This window comes from Cetorhinus maximus, chromosome 20, assembly GCF_964194155.1.
Source record: "Cetorhinus maximus chromosome 20, sCetMax3.hap1.1, whole genome shotgun sequence".
Taxonomy (NCBI): Eukaryota; Metazoa; Chordata; class Chondrichthyes; order Lamniformes; family Cetorhinidae; genus Cetorhinus; species Cetorhinus maximus.
Genome location: NC_135898.1, coordinates 5,916,045 through 5,937,165, shown reverse-complemented (window position 1 = coordinate 5,937,165; position 21,121 = coordinate 5,916,045). Strand labels below are relative to the sequence as shown.

The window sequence follows — 21,121 nt, the reverse complement described above, 5'->3', positions numbered from 1 at the left end:
TTCGAAGAAGGGCAGGGGAGTTCTCCCTGATGTCCTGACCAATAGTTTTCCCTCACTCCCAGCGTCACAAGGACCGATTGTCTGGTCATTTTCACATTGCTGTTTGTGGGAGCTTGCTGTGCGCAAATTGGGTTGTCACGTTTCTGAGATTGCAACACTTCAAAAGACCTTCATTGGCTGTGGAGTGCTTTGCGACATCTTGCGGTTGTGAAAAGCGCTCTTGATCCCGTTCATTACTGATAATTGTCAACTGATCTCTTTTCCTTTGTTGCCAAGCAGGGCCACAAGATGGAATCAACCTGGTGAATCGGAGTTGCTGTGGCAACTGGAGATGCCTTACCCATCCAGTTCAAAGTTGCCTGTCTGGTGAATAATTCTCAGCCTGCCTCACACGGGTTGACATTTTGGCCAGCTGAGGACAGCATGGGGAGTGTTAGCAGCCTCATAACAAGCCAGAGCCTGCAGGAGAAACAGTGCAAAGCCTTGGAGTGCAGGAGCAGAAAGGCCTCCCAGGCTCACAAGCTCATCAGGCAACAGGACGGCCTGCTGAAATTTGAGACCAACCAGGAGGCAACCAACAGGGGCCCCAAAACGAGCTCCAAGTGCGAGAGAAGCGAGGACTTTTTCTACATCAGTATCAGCCAAAGCAACGGACTGAGAACCATGGGCAAGCTGAAGAACGGCGCTCCTCAGAGAGATGGGCCTAACGACAGGGACAATCAGGAGCCCCCACCCACACTGGTCCCATATTCTGGGCAGCTTGAAAAGGTGAGTGTGCTTCCTCACCAACCCGCCTGCTTCCCGACAAAGCGAGTGCAACTCCCCAGCGACTTCATCAGGGACATCCTCAGGTCAGCTAAGGTGATCTTGAAGTGAGGCTCTGTATCTTTGGGAGTAAACGGAACCCCGTTTTAAATGGCAGGTATCTTTGGGTCCGTCATTTCAAGTTGTGACTCGGTTAGCCTGCCCGTTAGAATACACCTTGTAAAAGCCAGCAACACGACAAAAAGCAGCTGGCCCCATCGTTGGAAGGTGGGCTACGTCAGGCTCATGAACACTCGCTTCACCCTCAGTGCCTGAAGCTGCAGCGGGAACATCCTGCATTTTCATTCCTTTAAGGTGAAGGATATCACACAACTGAGAATGGCGGACACTCAAACATTCCTGCCAAGTCTTCCCCTCAATGTTCGGCTCACGAGATGGTTACTGATGAGGAAGGCCATTCAGCCCATCTTAATTAATGTAGCCACAACAGGTCTACAGTCCCCCTTTGCTGTGCCCAGTTATATACAACTTAAAACAGACCATTCCGCCCATTTAGACTATATACCAGTGTTTATGCTCCATATGAACCCTCCTCCAACCCGACTACACTCCGTTCACCTAAAACCCATTGATACCATTCACCTCAACCACTCCCTGTGGTACCAAGTTCCACATTCTCACCGCTCTCTCTGGGTAAAGAAATTACTCCTGAATTTCCTTTTAATCAGCAACATTCATATACAAATGGCCCCTCATTTAACTCTCCTTGGATTTTATATTGCTTTCCCCTGTTATTATTTCAAAATACTCATTAATTGATCTGCCTATGGCATTGTTCATGAAGCAGATGATCCTGGTGTTTTATCAATGATCCCCTGGTTATCACGGCTCAACCATTCTAAACTCCAATTCAAGCATTAATCACTCTCTGCCTGAAGAACCTTGTTAAAGCAGATCAGAGGCTGGGAATCCTGTGGTGAGTAACTCACCTCCTGACTTCCCAAAGCCTGTCCACCATCTACAAGGCATAAGTCAGGAGTGTGATGGAATACTCCCCACTTGTCTGGGTAAGTGCAGCTTCAACAACACTCAGGAAGCTTGACACCATCCAGGACAAAGCAGCCACTTGATCGGCACCATATCCACAAACATTCACTCCCTCCACCACCGACACACAGTAGCAGCAGTGTGTACCATCTACAAGATGCACTGCAGAAACTCACCAAGGCTCCTTAGACAGCATCTTCCACCTCTCAAGGGCAATTAGGAATGGGCAATAAATGCTGGCCCAGCCAGCGACACCCACATCCTGTGAAAGAATAAGAAATTCAAAATGAACTTTTACAAATTTGAATCTTTGTCCCCTGGTCCTATTCCAATCACTCAGAACCTCAAAGCAAAAGACTATATTCATGCAGGGCCTCGCCACCTCTCTCAGAACAATCTCCTTGTGCTTGACAGACATGTTTTGTTCCTGGGAAGTGTGAAACAAGGGGAAGGTCATCTTTGTTGCCCAACCCTAAGAGCCGGAGGGACAGCACTCAGGTGGATAGCAGAGCAGCTGGAACGCAAACTCTGTTGCTGACAGCTGCATTTTTGCAGGCCTCGAATCACCAGATTTATTGAAATCATTTTCACAGCTTGAGGTACGGGCTGATAAAGCTCTGTGTTGTTTGTCCAGCAGCGCAGTCACAAGGCTGTCACACTCAAGGAATTCATTTTGAAGTACGGTGATTTTTGTTTTTAGATAGGCAAATACATTGGTCAGTTTGCGCAAAGTGAGATCCCACAAACACCTCTGAAGAAAATTAGCTGATGGTGTAGCTGAAGAATGAGCGTTAATCAGGATGTGTTCCAGATGTTATTGGAGCAGTGGTGTGGGATCCTTCACATCCACTTCAACGGGCCCGATTTCATATGACATCCAAAAGCACAGGAGCTGGCAACCTCCTGGAGTTTGTCATCTCCGTCAGTAACCAGCAGCAACTGCAGAGAAATGGGCTGAATGACCATTTCTGCTGAGGTGATGGTGGATCAGTGGAGTACCAGGGATCTCCGGCAGTGCAGCATTCTCTCTGCGCTGTCACCGCTGTGTCCATGTCAAGCTGAGGTGCCAGCCTGGAATACACACTCAGATGCTTGAGGTATGAGAGTGTCTGATTAAGAAATGGGCAGAGGCTGATGGTAATGGGATGAAACAGAGAGATGAGCTGAGTAAGTTTAACCATGTCTTATTCTATTTCTGTAGACCATTGAGAAAAGCATTGCCAGGCCTACAGCGTTTAAAGTGGTGGCACCGAGGAACACCAGCGCCAATCTCAACTGTCCCTTGGAGAGCCAGGCAAGCCGGAACCTTGTCTTTCAGGGAAATGTGTTGAAGCCAGCTCAGCATTCACAGAAGCACAACGGTAGAGAACAGGCACAGCCAAACTATTCAGGAACCTTGTCTGACTCTGGTCGAAATTCCATGTCTAGCCTGCCCACTCTCAGTACGGGATATAGCTGTGGGACAGACCTGGTCGCTGCTGCAAACCTTCTCAGCAGGTTTGGAGGCTCAGTTCAGCACATTGGCCAGGCGGCCTGCTCCCTTGACAGCATCTTGAGGCATGTCACCAGCAGCACATCTACCTCTGACCGAGGGCACTGCCCCACCAGCAAAAGCATGAACTTTAACCAGTCCCAACCCCTGTTGCCATGTGCCTCTTGCACCCGCACACCCCTTGGTCCCGACCAATGTGTTCATCAGGATCCCGAGGAGAGGCTGGAGGGGGACAAGGCAGAGTTGCAGGGAACCCTGGCTGAGAAAGGAGCAGCTCCGCTCAGCATTTACAAGGAGAAGCAGGAGAAGAGTGAGCAGGGGATGGACAGCCTGGCACAGACAGACAGCCGAGCCCCTCAGAGAAAGCACTACCAGCTTCTCCAGCTGCAGGTCATCCAGCTGCAGCAAGACAAGACAAAGCTTCAGGATGACTTCACCCAACTTTTACAGGAGCGGTACAAACTCAATGCCAAATGCGAATCTTACCGGAGGGATCAAGCTGAACTTGCTCCAAAACTAGAAGAAACTAAATGGGAGGTAGGTAATAAGAACTTAAAGATCATGAAAAACAGAGCAGCATTTGGCCATTCAGCCCATCGAGCCTGTTCCGCCATTCTGTAAGATCATTGTTGATCTTACTGTGGTCTCAACTCCACTTCTGTGTCTGCCCGCCCCCCATAACCCTCGACTCCCTTGTTGATCAAAACTCTGTCTAACTCACCCTTGAATATATTCAGTGACCCAGCCTCCCCTGCTCTCTGGGGAAGAGAATTCCACAGACTAACGACCCCCTAAGAGAAAAAAAATCCTCATCTTTGTCTTTAATGGGAGACCCCTGAATTTGACATTGTGTCCCCTAGTTCTAGATTCACCCACAAGGGGGAAACATCCTCTCAGAGTCTACCCTGTCAAAGCCCCTCAGAATGTTGCATATTTCACCTCTCATTCTTCAAAACCCCAATGAGTACAGGCCCAACCTGCTCAATCTTTCCTCATGAGACAATCCCATTGTCACAGGAATCAGCCCAATGAACCCCCCTCTTCCGATACCAGTATATCCTCCTTAAAGAAGAGACCAAAACTGCACACAAGACTCTTGGTGTGATCCTCTATGGTTGGGACATCCTCCATCCTCCTTACAATCAAGGCCAAAAGGTCCACCAGCCTTTATTGTGCTGGGAAAAAAAAATACCAGATTCGCAACATAGAGCCTAGAATTGTGTGGAGAGTGAAGCTCCAAACTCCTGCAATAATGATGGGTGAGGGCGTTTATTGTTCTTCTAATCTGTATGGAAGTGGTGACATTTCCTCTCCATTGGCACCTTGTGAATTCAGTACATTTCTAACTGCAGAAGTTCAGCGAAAACTTGGAAAGGAATCGACTGAAACTTAAAATGAAAATTTATGCCAAGCTTCTTGGCTGTCACAGGTTGGTGTTACATGAGGGATGGCACTTTATAAATGCATGCTGCTGCATTGGGTGAAACACTGCCCACGCGCTGGCTATTCTTACACGTTCACAGCAGAGTCTGCAGGAGCCAAAGCAGTCTTTGTGTTACTGTATCCTGCTCACGTTAAAGTTGGGACAAAATAAGATCAGTTTCAGCTCATCCAATGAAGTTTTAATCCTTATTAACAAGGCAGTGACATCTGAATGTCTCTCATTATTGCTGCTTGCAAGATGGGGGAATTGGTGTCCTCAAGCAGCCACTGGGACACTGGATCCTTTTTACATCCTGTGCCATTTTATCCACACGAAAAAAATGTCTTCTCCTGGTTGGAGTTTGATGATAATAATTATGATTTAAAAAAAAATGTATTTGTTCATGGGGCATGGGTATCGCTGGCAAGACCAGCATCTGTTGCTCATCCCTGATTGCCCTTGAACTAAGTGCCCTGCTCACCCATTTCAGGTGGGAATTTTAAGAGTCAACCACATTGCTGAGGGTCTGGAGTCAGATGTGGGCCAGACTGGGTAAGGGTAGGGAGGTTTCCCTCCCTACAGGGCATGGGTGAACCAGGTGGGTTTTTACAACAATCGATGAGACTTGCCGTGGTCACCATGGGAAAGACAATCTCTGTCGCCACTTGGTCCTGGTTTCCATTTCGAGCTCTCCAAGCTGCTCCATTGTCACATTATTTAAACATGGGAGACAATTCTATGGCTGCGACTGTGCTATTTTCATTGTCTTTGCTGCTTATCCTCCCTCTCTCCTTTAAGACACGGTTTAAACTTTATCCCTTTGACCAAACTTTTGGTTAAGTGTCCTGATATCTCCTTCTGTGTCCAATTTGGTTTGCACTGGAGGGGGTGCAGGGGAGATTCACCAGGATGTTGTCTGGGATGAAACATTTAAGTTATGAAGAGAGGTTGGATAGACTTGGGTTGTTTTCGTTGGAGCAGAGAAGACTGAGGGGGCGACCTGATCGAGGTGTACAAGATTATGAGGGGCATGGACAGGGTGGATAGGGAGCAGCTGTTCCTCTTAGTTGAAGGGTCAGTCACGAGGGGACATAAGTTCAAGGTGAGGGGCAGGAGGTTTAGGGGGGATGTGAGGAAAAACTTTTTTACCCAGAGGGTGGTGACGGTCTGGAATGCGCTGTCTGGGAGGGTGGTGGAGGCGGGTTGCCTCACATCCTTTAAAAAGTACCTGGATGAGCACTTGGCACATCATAACATTCAAGGCTATTGACCAAATGCTGGTAAATGGGATTAGGTAGGTAGGTCAGGTGTTTCTCACGTGTCAGTGCAGACTCGATGGGCTGAAGGGCCTCTTCTGCACTGTGTGATTCTGTGATAATGCTGCTGTCAGTACCTGGGAGAAGGTGCTATAGAAATGCAGGCTGTTGTTTTTGCAGACGCAATGCACAGTATTGATATGTCGATTATGCAACATTACTGTTTCAGGTTTGCCAGAAGTCAGGTGAGATCTCACTGTTGAAGCAGCAACTCAAAGACTTGCAGGCTGAGCTGACTCAGAAGGCTGGTGAGGTCTTGTCCTTGAAGGCCCAGCTGAGGGACACCAAAGGGAAGCTATCGGCCCGGGAGGAGGCAGTCGAGGAGTTGCAGAACTCATTGCGAGCCAAGGAGAGAGAACTCGGGGTGTGCGAAAACGAGGGGCAGCGCATGAAGAACGCTGCCGAGCTGCTGAGGGGGAAGGTTAGCCTGCTCGAGCGCCAGATACTGGATCTGAAACAGGAGCTGACCAGCTGCCCTGAAGCGGACAGGGCTGCACAGGCTGATCCCGCATTCACCCAGGCTGACAGGGAGATGCCCAGGCGGCCGGCTGAGCCAGACTCCGCGGCTCTGCGGGGAGAACTGGCAGGCCTACAGGTCGAACTAGAGCAGGAGAAGCTGAAGAACCAAGAGCTTTCAAGTGACTTACAGCAGGAACGTCTCCTGTGGCAAGTGGAGAAGCAGAGGGTGATCGAGTATCAGAAGAAACTTCAGCAGACCTACATTGACGTGTTGCGCCAGAACCACAGCCTTGAGAGGGCCATCCGCCAGCTGTCCATTCAGCTGGGGGCCAGGGATCCGGTGGGTACCGAAGTACAGAATCCAGACGTGCATTATGAAGAGATTATTGCCACTGCAATCTGACAAGAAGCCTTTCAGCTCGGGCCTCGTGTTGATAACTGTATGTGTGTGCCTGTGAGCTAATTCAGTGCTTGATAAGATTCACAACACAAATGCTCAAGACTTTCCATTCCCTGGATTGGATTTCGGAATGGCTGCCCGCTTGATCCCCACCTTATCAATATGTTAACACACACACACGTGTGTCATTGTTAAGGCAGACGATCATGTTGACTGGGTGCTGCATCAAGCACTCCTCTGTTCCACTGCAAGTTCACCTGTTCTGGGTCATGCTTCAGGGATAAGCGGGTTGTGAGCACACGGTACAGTACTATTCATTCGCCCCCCCCCCATGCCAATCAATCCACCCTCAACTGTGCCAACAAGAAACCTTTTGCAGCCCTCGATGTTTGATTTGATAGTCACTGGCCTTTAGCTGGTAGCTGTCCACAGCACCATCAATGAAGATGGCGTGACAAGTGGTGTCACCGAAAAGAAACGCTTGGGAGAGAAGGGTCACAAAAACAAGCACAGCCTAAAGGAACAACAGATCTCATTCAAAATGGCTAGCCTCCAGCAAGTGATGGGATTGTTGGTGATGAGGACAAGGTGTGGAAGAGCAATATTGTTCATTTTTATAAAATGTAACTGGCCTCGATTATTCCTCTCCATTATCGGAATCCACCATTTCAGACACACGATGCCCCATTAGCTCCAGGGAAATGAATATTTAACTTCCTGACAGCGGGAAACCCTGGCAAACACAAAAAAAACTGACTCTCGCGAGGGTAAAGGGTAATTGGACCCCAATGAAAGATTACACCTTAATCGCTTAAGCACAATTTTCAGTTCTGAACACTGTCAGGCTTGGGTTACCAAACTGTGGGTCACGACCCCCCAGTGGGGTCACAGGATGAGCAATTGGGGTCACGCCGATCTCCAAGGCAGCAATGGCGGCTGTGAAGGAGGGACCGAGATATGACAGCCCTGGGATTGGCTGCGAGGCCCCTTGTGTGGTTTTGTTTTTGGTGAAGGGTGTGTGGTCTTACGATCGAGTTTGAAGGCTGGATTGCAGACGGCGACAGGTCCTGCAAAATGGTCAGTGCTCGATTATTTTCTCTGTGTACCCATATACCCATTGTTTGCTCCCCCTCCCAGGTCACCAGGTCTCTTTCCTCCCCACCCACCCATCCCCCCACATTCAATTTTTACTCTGGAGGTCACACCAAGTGTGAAGCGTTACAATGGGGTCAGAGTGGGAAGCAGTTTGGGAAACGCTGCTGTAAGGGGAATATTCCAGTCATTTAAGCCACCTACACCAGGCTTGTCCAGCCTTTTTGCGTGGAATAGGGGGAGGGGAGGAGTGGCGGGGCACATTTCCATTTTGTTCTCACTCAAGGGGTTGATGAGCAAGTCTCAGAAAGATAAGCTTTGGCACAACATTAGACATGTAGAAAAGAAAAACTTGCTGAGCAAAAATAAAACAATGTCCAAGCAATAAATTGATAATATTTTGAAATAAAGGGTAATTAATAAAGGGGACCATGTGAGTGTGAGAGGGTGACAGCGTGTGTGTGTGTGTGTGGCTCACCCAGTCTCGGGGTGCTCACTCACTTACCCTTCCCCGCTGTGTCAGGAGGTGTGAGTATGTGTTGGTGTGTGGGCGTGAGGGTGAGTGATAACCCTGGGAGTGAGCACACAGTCTCTCTGCATGAAAACCTCTTTCCCCAGCAGCTAGCTCACCATTGCTGGCGTTTGCTGCTTCTCCAAACAGAGAGTGTTTCTCTCCCACTGTTGGCAGCTGATTGGCTCACTGTTGGGAGAGGAGCGGCCTGTGATTGGAGGAGCAGCTCCTTGTAGAACCCTCCACGCCACCTTGTCATTCTGAAGTGTGGCTCTGCGGGCCACAATAGAGGGACTTCGGAGGTCGTGGGTTGGATAAGCCTGCCCTACAGCACTGGAGCACAGGAGCCAGGGGAAGATCAGAAGAACAGGAGGAGGCCATTCAGCCCCTCAAGCCTATTCCATATCTGAACTCCATCTACCTGCCTTGGCTTCATAAACCTTAATGTTCGAACCTCGTAAAAATCTATCAATCTCGGTTTTGAAATTTTCAATTGCTCCGCCCTCCATATCCCCATAGCCTCCGCCTTTGTTGAGAGAGGAGGGTTTACCAGAGTTCCACTATGTGAAGAAATGCTTCCTAACATCATCTCGAACAGCCCAGCTCGACTATTAATTTCATGGCCCTCTCTTCTGAATTCCCCCAACCAGAGGAGAAAGTTTCTCTCCATCTTACCCCACAAACTCCTTCAATCGTCTCCATTAGATCACCCCCAGAATCCTCCAGACTCAAGAGAATACAAGCCCTCAGCCCCCAGCTCTCTCCCAGTCATGCGGTGTCTTGTAAATGCTCTGCTGCAGCTCATGTTTTGTGTGTTTACATATACCTGCAGTCTAAACCGAGGTGAAATCAGTGCTCGAGGGTCAATCCCACTAACAGTGTGAGCGATGGAGTCATAGCGATGGACTGACGAGGCTATCCTGCAACTTCACATGAAATGGAGGCCACAAGGGAGATGAGGGGCAGGGGGAAGAGACTGGAAATAGTTTGCACACTTATTTCATATAAGGTAGCACTGGGGTCCCTGGGTCACCATGGCAGTCTCCAAACTTTCTTCTTGCCTGTAGTCACCCTCCCACAATGGTCTGCTAAACCACTTCAACTAACTCACTTAACGACACAACCACAGAACACCCCAGGCCAGTCGACTGTACAAGCTGAGCTGACAAGTGCTGACCTTTCCATCTGGGAAACAAATCAAAGCATCTTCCTTCCAAGTGCTGCTGAAGCCCCTCACTTGCTCCAGCAGTGCAGGCAGATCCCACCCCACACCAGAAAGCTCGTGACAGGCCTGCTGAACCCCAGGAGCTGGTTAGAAACATATTTTATATGCGTGCCCATTGTGTTTGTAGCAGTGGCAGCATTCAGCCGATGAGATGGATGTAAAACCAGGCTGTGTGATCTGCGCTATAACAGGAAAATCCCCACCGCTATCTTTCCTGTCTGAGGCCAATTTGACATGAGGATTCCATTGATTGGTTCTATGGCAGCAGCCAGCACTGAGCCAGACTCCAAGAGTCAATGATCAATTTATCCAAGTCTCCAAGGTGCTAAGACAGAGGTGAATAAAAAAGATCAAATTGGCAAATGTGTTAAATGACTTCAATAAAATATGTAACAGGCTCGAGAGAATGTAAATAGGTTTTGACTCGAGCTAGCCCATGTCCATTGGATCTGCAGCCAGGGGGAAGACAGCGCATTAACAATACAAGAGAAAACCTGGCTCAACTTCGAGTTTTTGTTTGGAATCTGTTTCCGTTCTTTAATGTAGCACATCAAAGACCACAGAGTGAAGGCCGGCAACATGGGAGTTTGAGTTCATCAGTGCAGTGAATCTTAAATTTCCTTCAGTTCTGTCACAATCCTGGAACTCCCTCCCTAACAGCACTGTGGGTGTACCTACACCACACGGGACCACAGCGGTTCAAGAAGGCAGCTCACCCCCACCTTCTCAAGGGGCAATTAGGGATGGGCAATAAATGCTGGCCCGGCCAGCGAAGCCCACGTCCCGTGAATGAATAATAAAAAGAATATAATAATATTCAGGACTAGAAATGTATTGCAACTGGCCACGTACAGGACCCTGGGTTCAGCATCACGACTAAACTGTCCCCACTTGATTTCAAGACTAAAATGCCACAGACACTTCATCTTACAGTCATCAGCTTTTTCTAAGCAATAGAACTAAAGTTAATGAATCGAAGTGTCTTCTCATATTTATCACTGTGTCATCCTCTTGGACAGAGGCAGAAATGGAGGAATAAGCACAACTGCTTTTAAAGAGCTGGCACAGACATTGCGGGCAGAATGGCCTCTTTCTGTGCTATACATTTCTCTGATTCATGATCATAATCATCACTAAAAATGGCATGCTGTAAAACAAGACCTCAGAGGATTGTACAAAGAGGCAACATGAATTAATTTTTACATCTTGGGATATAAATTGTGTGAATGGTGCTGACAGCTGTAGTGTTCTCAGTAACATCTGTATTCTGAGTTGCCTGTGTTGAGTCTATGAGAGCCTACTCATACAGAAAATGACACAGCAGAAAGATTATCTTCTTCAAATCAAACAGAAATGGCTTTGTTTCCGTTTTGCTTAAATTATCCAGAAAGTGCCACATCGGAAGAAAGATTGACCCAAGGCTGTGAAATGTTGGAAACTATGGTGCTATTTACAATGCAGAAGAGTAACTTTAAAATAAATTGGTTGACAAACCTAAAGTCTTGTTTTTCCTTCTGTTACAGCGCCTTCACAATTTATTTTACCTCACTTTGTCCACAAGAAGATCACGATATATCCACAGACCTGAATCTAGCTGTGGTGTCCAACCCATCTGTGCAAACACAATTTGCATCTGCTGGAGACTTTGATCTCCCCTTCTTTCAGCTATTTGAACCACTACGAAATACACCGTCCACATCTCTGTCAGGGCTGGTCGCCTTAATACATAGTTATTCTGAGGCCTGGGGTGAAACCATGGACTTATTATTCAGCATTGCACCCATCCAGTTATTGCAATATCAATGTTTACAGCTTTTAAAATCATGTATTTTGTACAATTACACGATAAAATATACTGCACAGAAGTATTCAAACCAACTATGCAGATATTTATGCTCCCCCCACCCCCCCAAGCCTCCTCCCACCCCCTCTTCATCTCCCCCTGTCAAAATATCCGTCTTCCCTTTCTCCCTCATGTGTTTATCCAGCTTCCCCTTATATCCATCTATACTATTCACCTAAACCACTCCTTGTGGCAGTGAGTTCCACATCCTCCCCACTCTGTGCACAGTTTCTCTGGAATTCACTGTTTGCTCGCTTACTGGCTGTTTTATGCTGATGGTCTCCAGTTTTGCTGTTTCAAACAATCACTCTGTGTCTGCTCGATCAAAGCCTTTCACAATTTGCAAGATCTCGGTTTGGTCACCCCCTCAGCCTCCTTTTCAAGGGGACAGAGCCCCAGCCTGCTCGTCCTTTCCTGATAGGTACAACCTCACAGTTCTGGTATCGTTCATGTACAACTTTCACGCAACTCTCTCCCTATCTCAAACAAGAACAGAATTACCTGGAAAAACTCAGCAGGTCTGGCAGCATCGGCGGAGTTCTCCGCCGATGCTGCCAGACCTGCTGAGTTTTTCCAGGTAATTCTGTTTTTGTTTTGGATTTCCAGCATCCGCAGTAGCTTTTTGTTTTTACCTCTCCCTATCTTTTTTTTTCCACATATAGCGACCTGAACTGTACACTGTGATTGCGTTTATATAGGCATTTAATGTAGTAAAGGTCCCAAGATGTTTCATGACTGCATTAACAGTATACGGCTGCCCCCGATGTGTATACCTGAATGTAGTTACAATTTACCAGCTGAATCACTGGTTGACAGCAGGACAAAAGTCTTCATAACCCTGATAATGTGGCTGGGGGAATGGAGAGTGGTGCCCATTTAGCACCTTAGAGAAAACCTGCCTTCAAGCGAAGAGTATAAAATGTGGGCAGGAAATGCTGGGAAAACTCAGCAGCTCTGGCAGAACCCACAGAGAGAGAGAACCAGAGTTAGCGTTTCCAGTCTACATGACTTCCTCAGGTCAAATGGACTCGAAGCGTTAACTCGGTTTCTTCTCTCTCCACCGATGCTGCCAGACCTGCTGAGTTTTTCCAGCAATTTGCTGTTTTTTATTTCAGGTTTCCAGCATCTGCAGGATTTTGCTTTTCAGTCCAACATGTGGACATTGACATTCTAATCTGGGGGTCTAATCCAGGACTGTGGGCTACTGTGCCCAAAGGATCGAATAGTGGGAGTAAAGGTGAATGAAAAATAAAACAGACTAGATGCTACAATGGGTGGATGCTGGGCAGCGCTGGAAGAATTAAGATGGGTCCAAATGTCCTTTCTCATCCACAATGGCGGTGTGAACTGTTACCGGTGTGCTGACTGTCCATGAGCTCTCAGCTGCAGACAGCTACTGGGCACTCGAAGCAGCAGCAAGTTGGAGCATTGCCTGGTAACTCTCCTCCTTGTTTTCAAACCCTTCTGAGACCTCGCACCCTTCCCAACACCCTGTCCGCCCGCCTGTCCATCTCTGTAACCTCCCCCAGCTCCACAACCCTGATATCTTGCGCTCCTCCCAGTTTCAATCTCTTGCTGTTGGCGGCTGTGCCTTCGGCTGCCTGGGTCCTAAACTCTTCAATTCCTTCCCTCTCCCTCTCCCTCCTCCTCCATGACACTCCCCTTTGACCAAAATTTCAGTCTCTCTCCTCTTTTTACAGCTCAGTATCAGATTTTATTTGCTACAAGTCCTGTGAAGCACTTTGGGATATTTTAACCATGTTGGAGGTGCTAGATAAATGCACATTGAGTTGTTGCCCTTGTTCTGATGCAATGATATGATGTAGGTTTGATTGCCCTGCCCCTGTCGGCTCCTGAATGCAGCCAGACTGTTGAAGGGGAAAGACCAAAGCGATACATTAGCCCTGCAAAGATGACACAGGAACCATGAGAATGGACTTTCTCGTTCTCGTTTCTCCTCCTGCCCTGAAGGAATTAACCTCTGGCGAAGGGTCATACGGACTCGAAACGTTAACTGTGTTCCTCTCTGCAGATGCTGTCAGACCCGCTGAGTTTTTCCAGGTATTTTTGTTTTTGTTTCGAATTAACCCCTGGCTGTGGGACAGTTCAGACTTGCTGTGTCTTGCTGTGGTCCAGCCCCAGGGCTGAGAATTGTCCTCTCTCCCCTGTTCCTCACATGGTCATTCTCCTATTTGAGTCTCTAGTGCAGGAGACATCACACTGGGCCACACAATCACACACACACACCGCACCACCCCCCTCCTTCAGCAGGACAGGAATGAAGAATGACAAACCTGGTCCATTTCCCCCCTGCAGAGTGCAGGTGTACTGGAGAAAATTGCAACTGCTCCAAACAGTAATAAAGAGATAGTGCTTTGCCTTGTGTCTAGGTGGGAATCCTCGCTCACCAGCTGAATACAGCCACGCAGTTTGCACAGTGTGTTGCTTTGTGAACCATTACAGTGTTGTGCTTACAAATACCCTATTTATTTGCTATTTTCTGCACTTATTTATTTAGTTCGCAGTCTTGCTATTTTCTGAGACCAGATGACAAGCTCGTGTTGCCATGAATACGGCCCTGAAACGAGCCGGCGCTGGCAATCTCCAGCTATCTCTCAATGCTTCAATAAGGAGCTACTTACAGGTGCAAGCCACTCTCATTGTAACTCAGCGTGTTACTTTCAGCTCCAACACAAAAGCAAAACACTGCGGATGCTGGAAATCTGAAACTAAAACCAGAAAATGCTGGGGAAACTCAGCAGGTCCGGCAGTGACGGTGGACAGAGAAACAGAGCTGACCTTTCAGTTCGATCCCCTTCTCCCCCAGTTCTGATGGAAGGTCACAGACCTGAAACGTTAACTCTCGCTGCTCTCTCCAAAGATGCTGACAGGCCTGCTGAGTAAACCCAGCACGTTTTCTGTTTTCATTAGTTTAAGCTGTTCAATGTCAATTTTTACAGTGGAGGTTTATTTTAAAAAAAACATGCTGAATAGTTAGCTAACTAGGTAGCAGCCTATCCCTCCAGCCAGTCACAGTGCGGTTCAAGTCAAGAAGGCATCTCGCCCACCACCTTCTCAAGGGCAATGAGGGAATGGGCAATAAATGCTGGCCCAGCCAGTGATGCCCACATCCGAAGAATGAATGAAAGCAAAGCTGCTAAGAGCCCTCACAGAGCTGAGACCCAGTGAGAAGCGACAGGAGACTGCCTGCCAAGCAGGCAGGACACCCAAATGTTGGCCGGTCTGCATCCAGTCTGTCCAGCCCGTGACTCAGGCATGAGCAAACCACTGCTATCCGATTACCAGGGGGACACAGTAGGCTGGTAAAGGGGTTAAACACAGCCTTGGACCACAGAACAAGACAGACACTGCAAGCTTCAGTTCGCTCCTGCTGTGCAACCTATTTTTAAAATGCGAATGCCGTAATTGAATGGCACGGCCCATATCTGAGGTTAAGGCAGCGGCTTCCCGTGTGCTTTGTTTTGTCCTGGGAGGATGCTTATTAGGCCTATCAGCCATCTGTTAGTGCCAATCGGCAGCTCTGCAACACCCAAGGCTTAATCCAATCGATACTCAGTCCTTTTGAAGAGAATGTCAACTGGCATCTGGGTCCTTCCCCAACTAATGAGACATCAAATTCAATGTCCCTGTCAAGGGTGACCCCCCATTCCCTTTTGCTTCAGTTCGCTGCTGCGGTACCTCTTGTCCCTGAACGACACTAACTGCACACACGCGTGGAAACAGAAGAAATTTACTCAAATGTGAGCTAAAGAGAGATTGATTTTACAAAGAAAGAGAGAGAGAGAGAAAAACAAGTGCACATCACCAAAGAACATCTCTCAACACCACAGCAACGGAACAGTGAATTGCAGACATGTGCTCGTCGGTGGGCTGCAAGATCTTTTTCTGCGTTTGATATTTTGTTAAAAATCCCATTCACAATGTAAAATCTTCGGGCAGAATATCACCTTTCTGATTCTAACTTCAATTCGAAGAACAGAGGATAGAGTGGAACATCTTTTCAAGGGAGGTATTGCTGTCTAATCTTCCTTCTGCCAGTTTTACATCACAAGAATAATTTGTGAACATTATTTGGAAAGTGACAGCGAGACACATGATCAGGCTCCTGGTTACTGTAGATAAGTGACTGCAGCAATCATAATCTCTTAAGTACTGCCAATGTTTCATTATATTGGAGCCTGCTTTGAAACAAACAATTGCTTCAAAATGTTTCTGTAGTTCATCATTCTGCAATAGGTTCACTTAGGAAGGCATAAATGTTGCATTTTCTACTCAGTAAAACTTCCCAAGGCACTGGCAGGAGTTGGGTACTGGACTAACTTTGACACTGAGCCACGCACAGAGATATTAGTTTCAAATGCTTGGCCAGAGAGCTATCATTAAAGGAGCAGCTTAAACTAGGAGGAAGGGGTAGAGAAGTGGAGGGGTTTAGGGAGGGAATTCCAGAGCTTGGGCCCAGCAAGCTAAAGGCACAGCCAACAATGATTGGAGCAATGGAAACTGGTGCTGTGAAAGAGGGCAGAGCTGGAGGAGAGCAGAGATGGCGGAGGGGTGTTGGGCTGTAAGTCTTCACATGGAGAGGTGGCTCATCAGTCTGATGGTACTGCCACTGGATCTTGACAGAATGGGGGCGGTCTTTTGATCTGGTTTCCTTTTTGGAGGTGGAACCCGAGGATAAATGCAACTTGAGGCTGACTACCCTTCATTGGCTGTTCAGCGCTTTGGGACACCCTGAGGCCATCAAAAGGTGCTATGGAAATGCAAGTCTTTCAAAGTTGGATGCTGGCATCTGTCATCAGTGAGAGGGATATTCTGTGTGTGGCAGGCCATGTGACTTTCTAAGGGCTCAGTGTCAAACATGGATTCTTGAACAGGTACATCATTGTCTCATAGCTGCAGGAAAATGAACCCTTTTCATTTTAATAAAAGAAAGAGAGTCATTTGAACTTTACAAATTCAACTCCAAATGACTGAGGACAGACACTGTGTGCCAATTCTTCCTAACTGGAGAGTTCCTATTTGAATATGAGATGTGATAAACTGAGGCTATTTGACCAATAACTATAACCAATGGGTAATAATAAATAGATAGTGGTTCTAAACACAAAACTGCACTCAAATTACAATTGAAAGCCAGCTTGTTGCTATTAGCTTCACATATTTATTTAAGTTTATGGAATACACATCTGGAACAGGTATGCAGTCAGTAATTTGACCTCCCTCACCCACACTAAGAACTACTTAGCATGATCAGAATGATCAGCATGACTTCACAACTAATACATTGGGCACAATAAGTTGGAAATGTTCATTGCCAATTCAAGAGTTACGTGCTTTGACTCTTTTGCAAACATCTGGAATGTTAGGCACTGCCAGCTGTGGCTCAGTGGGTGACACTCCTGCCTCTATCTAAAGGGCGTGTGTCTGAGCCCCGCTCCAGAGGCCTGAACACAAAATCCATACTGACACACCTAGTGCACTACTGAGGAGTGCTGCACTGTCAGGGGTACCACCTTTCAGGTGGCAGTTAAACCGAGGCCCCGTCTACCCTGTCACGGGGCCGTACAAGGATCTGGTTACACCATTTTGAAGAGGAGAACGGACAGTGTTACAAGCGTTTCGGCTGCCGCCTTTCCTACATCACAACAATGACGTCATTTTGAAAGTACCCCATTGGTTGTAAAGCACTTTGGGAAGTCCTGTCATGGAAATTTGATATATAAAACACAGAGAGACAGAGAGAAACACAGCAGTAAGCAGAAACTCTCCTGGTGTGTCATTGATGATATACATATCACGACATTGTAACATGTACAGTTTTGAATCATATGATTCATCCCATGTCACGACATGGCTGTAATGTAGTGCATTACATTGAGGATCTTGTATATAGAATAATGGTTGGCTCGGTTCCTTGCAATTCATATTGGATCTTACCCATCGTACACCACATCACCTAAAATCCATTATTTCCTCCTGTAGACAGTAATACTAAAGCATTAATCATTCTGTGGCAGCTGGATTTGTAACCAGCACACATTTATGCTGTTAACATGAGCCACGGATGGTATAATCAAATACTCATCCTTCAACCATAAAGATAAAGAGGCTGTACATTATACTCCAGGAGGTACATAATCTTTCAGAAGCCAGGCACTGGGGGAAATGGGAGCTTTGAATTTGCTGCTGTCAGTAACTCAGCACCATGATCAGACTGAGAAGACGCAATCTGATTTCATCTATCCTCAAGGCCAGCTTTTCTTGTCTTCAGGTTAGAGTTTTGTCAGAACGCAAGTACAATAACCATCTTCTCAGTGCATTGGAAAACAGAAAATAAAAGGTACAATAGACTCCTGGTATACCATGGCAACTGGTGACTGTAGATAAGAATGGATTCCATCATTTATACAGTGCATAATGCTTCAAAAATAATCCAGGGGGCTGACACTAAGACAGGAACGTCAGTTGAAGATTCATGATACATGTTATCAACCATGCAGCAGGTGAGATATCATTTTAGATTGTTCAATGGTATGAGTATTCATTTACATGTAACCACATTCTGTTTACTATACACACCACCTCAATTGGGAAGGAATTCTGTTGTATCAGAGGTGCCAACATTTACATGAGATACGAACAGTGAGGTGATTTCCTTCTTCAGACGCCTGTTAAAGTCTCTCAGTATTCTCCTGGAGAAAATCCAAGAAGTGCATTGGTCAGCATTTTCCCATCAATCAGCCACCTCACTCTCACAGAGAAAGATTAGTCGCAGCTTCATTGTTCACCGCATGTGGGATCTTGCTGTGTGCAAAATGGCTACTGTCGTTGCCAATTTAACAACATTGCAACAATACTGACCAGAGTTTAAAATTAATTTGTTGGCTTTGAGGAACTACGTTAGCAGCAGAAAGAGAAATACTTTCCAGTCCCGGCAACCAACTCCCGGCATCAAACACTTCCAGGCCAAATACGGCTAAAACCACGTGCTCAAGTTATCAGCTTCAGAAGATCACAAACTCCGCCACAGAGACATTTTCCAATTTGAACGGAACCCATGCTGTGGTCTGTTTGATGGAGTTTATTCTCACTGGTCCCAACAGGGGCCAGTTTCATGCTGTGGGTGCACTGCACCCAATAATTGGGTTGACACTGCTTAAACTTCACTTCATTTAAGAGTCTCACAGCCAACAGTCAGACCCCAATGCCAGTCGAGTTCACTCAATGCACTAGGCATTCCCTTTAATCTTTAATCATGTTTCTTCTGCAGCTTTTAACTTGAACTATGCTCAGTACAATCACTCTCTGCTCAGATAAGCCACAAGTAGTAAGCTGTTAACTAAATGGAAATGATGAAGTCTAACAAACAGCTGGTAGTAAATTCAGGAGGGAAATTCTTAGGGCTTTCTCCGACAGTACAAAAACAAAATGTTTCTCAATAATAGGTTTCATTAAATACATCGCGGTACAGCAAGACCCAGTTATCTGAAATAAAAACAGAAAATGCTGGAAAAACTCAGCAGGTCAGCACCTGTGGAGAGAGAAACAGAGTTAATGTTTTGAGTCCGTGTGACTCTTCCTCAGAGCTAAAGAGAAGTCGAAATGTGATGGATTTTATACTGTTTAAGAGGGGGTGGAGCAAAATAGAAGGTCAGGGATAGGTGGGAGCTTGACAAAGATGTCATGGACACAAGGTAAAGGAAGTGTTAAAGATGGTATTAAAGGCTAAAGAAGGTGCTGATAGTGGCATAAAGTTAAGATAGCAGAAAGTGTTATCATCAGAACATGGGTTAGTGTTCTGTGAGTGCACAGCATAGGAACAAGTGACACATGGCCCTGTGGGTGCAGGGGGGTTGGGGAAAAAGGATTTAAAAAATATATAAATGAATAAGAAAAAAAATTAAAAACATATTTAAAAAAGGGGTAAAGATGGAGGAGAGAGTTCAGGGTCTGAACTTGTTGAACTCAATATTGAGTCCGGAAGGCTGTAAGTTGCCTAGTCGGAAGATGAGGTGCTGTTCCTCCAGTCTGCGTTGAGCTTCACTGGAACATTGCAGCAGGCCAAGGATGGACATGTGGGCATGAGAGCAGGGTGGAGTGTTGAAATGGCAAGCGACAGGGAGGTCTGGGTCATGCTTGCGGACAAACTGAAGGTGTTCCGCAAAGCGTTCAGTCAACTGTATTCAGTCTCCCCAGTGTAGAGGAGACCGCATTGGGAGCAGCAAGTGCTGTAGACCAAATTGAAGGAGGTGCGAGTGAAGTGCTGCTTCACCAGAAATGTGCATTTGGGGCCTTGGACGGTAAGGAGGGAGGAGGTAAAGGGGCAGGTGTTGCACCTTCTGCGATTGCATGGGAAGGGGATGAGGAGTTGAGGGTGACGGAGGAGTGGACCAGGGTGTCATGGAATGCTGACAGGAGGGGTGAAGGGAAGATGTTTTTGGTGGTGGCATCATGCTGGAGTTGGCGGAAAGGGCGGAGGATGATCCTTTGAATGCGGTTGGTCGGGTGAAAAGTGAGGACAAGGGGGACCCTACCATGGTTCTGGGAGGGGTGAGGGCCGATGGGTCGGACACGGTTCGGGGCCCTGTCAACCACAGTGATGGTGGGGGGGAGGGAGCCTTGGTTAAGGAACTCGGTTATCTGTTCAGTTATATTCTATCAGTCAGTGTTTCATTCCAGGGATTGCTCACTAATCTCTTGTCCAGATACTCAAAGTGAAAATACTCTTGCAAATTCGATGGGCTGAATGGCCTCCTTCTGCACTGTAAAGATTCTGTGATTCTGTGTCAATTTCAAGAATTTGACGTCTCCTCAATAAAAATACAGGACTGTTTAAAAACGGGGCAAAGAAATTTCATTCAGAAACGACGAGTTAAGCTGTGCTGCAGACTGAGATCGACAGGGACATCAAGCAAAACTCACACTTGTGATGACAGATGACCAAAAGTTTGGTCAGAGGTACATTTTAAGGAGCATCTTCAACAAGGAAAGAGAGTTCCAGATGCGGAGAGGGTGAGGGAGGGAATTCTAGAGAAAGGCACCAGGCCTAGTATATCAGCACTACAATCGGTGCAGGCCAAAGGCAAGTTCATAACATGGACACAGAGCCAAGTTGGCGCAAAACAGAAATTCTCTGCAACAAAGCAATCTAGTCAAGCCAGAAAAGCAGCCCATCAATAACACCAAGACAACGTTGACAGCATCGCTGGAGCAAATTACACCCCTGTGCACCCCCCCAGCGACAAACCTCCTCCCCCATCCCCCCACCCTCTCCTTAGCCTGAGGCAAGGCTTGTTTTGTACATAAGATATGGACCATATAGAGCCCAGTGGACACCAACAATTAAGGGATGATTAAAGACAGCTTGATCTGCTTATTCATCTCTCTCCAGAGAGTGATCGAAAAACACATCAGCCTCATTATATCCTCACTGGCATGGCTGGGGGGGGGCTGTGCTTATTCTCACAAGGAGCCTAGAATCAATGGTGTGCCTATTCACAAGATTTTTTTTTAGTTCCCTGAGTGCG

General features: G+C 46.9%; 1 protein-coding gene across 1 annotated transcript; it reads left to right on the top strand.

Moving 5' to 3' along the window:
- The first annotated feature begins 308 nt into the window (after nucleotides 1–308).
- Nucleotides 309–7,892, top strand: LOC144694629 (leucine zipper putative tumor suppressor 1-like). The gene is made up of 3 exons (XM_078565224.1): nucleotides 309–768; nucleotides 3,014–3,841; nucleotides 6,213–7,892. Exons 1-3 carry the CDS (start codon nucleotides 424–426, stop codon nucleotides 6,903–6,905), a joined length of 1,866 nt encoding a protein of 621 aa, XP_078421350.1. The 5' UTR covers nucleotides 309–423; the 3' UTR covers nucleotides 6,906–7,892.
- Nucleotides 7,893–21,121: the final 13,229 nt, after the last annotated feature.

What these genes read in the sequence shown, in the direction of transcription:
- LOC144694629 (XM_078565224.1), top strand. Translation starts at nt 424, where the DNA reads ATGGGGAGTGTTAGCAGCCTCATAACAAGCCAGAGCCTGCAGGAGAAA. An exon ending in ATTCTGGGCAGCTTGAAAAG is followed by an intron (nt 769 to 3,013) that starts GTGAGTGTGCTT and finishes CTATTTCTGTAG; the next exon opens with ACCATTGAGAAAAGCATTGC. An exon ending in TAGAAGAAACTAAATGGGAG is followed by an intron (nt 3,842 to 6,212) that starts GTAGGTAATAAG and finishes TTACTGTTTCAG; the next exon opens with GTTTGCCAGAAGTCAGGTGA.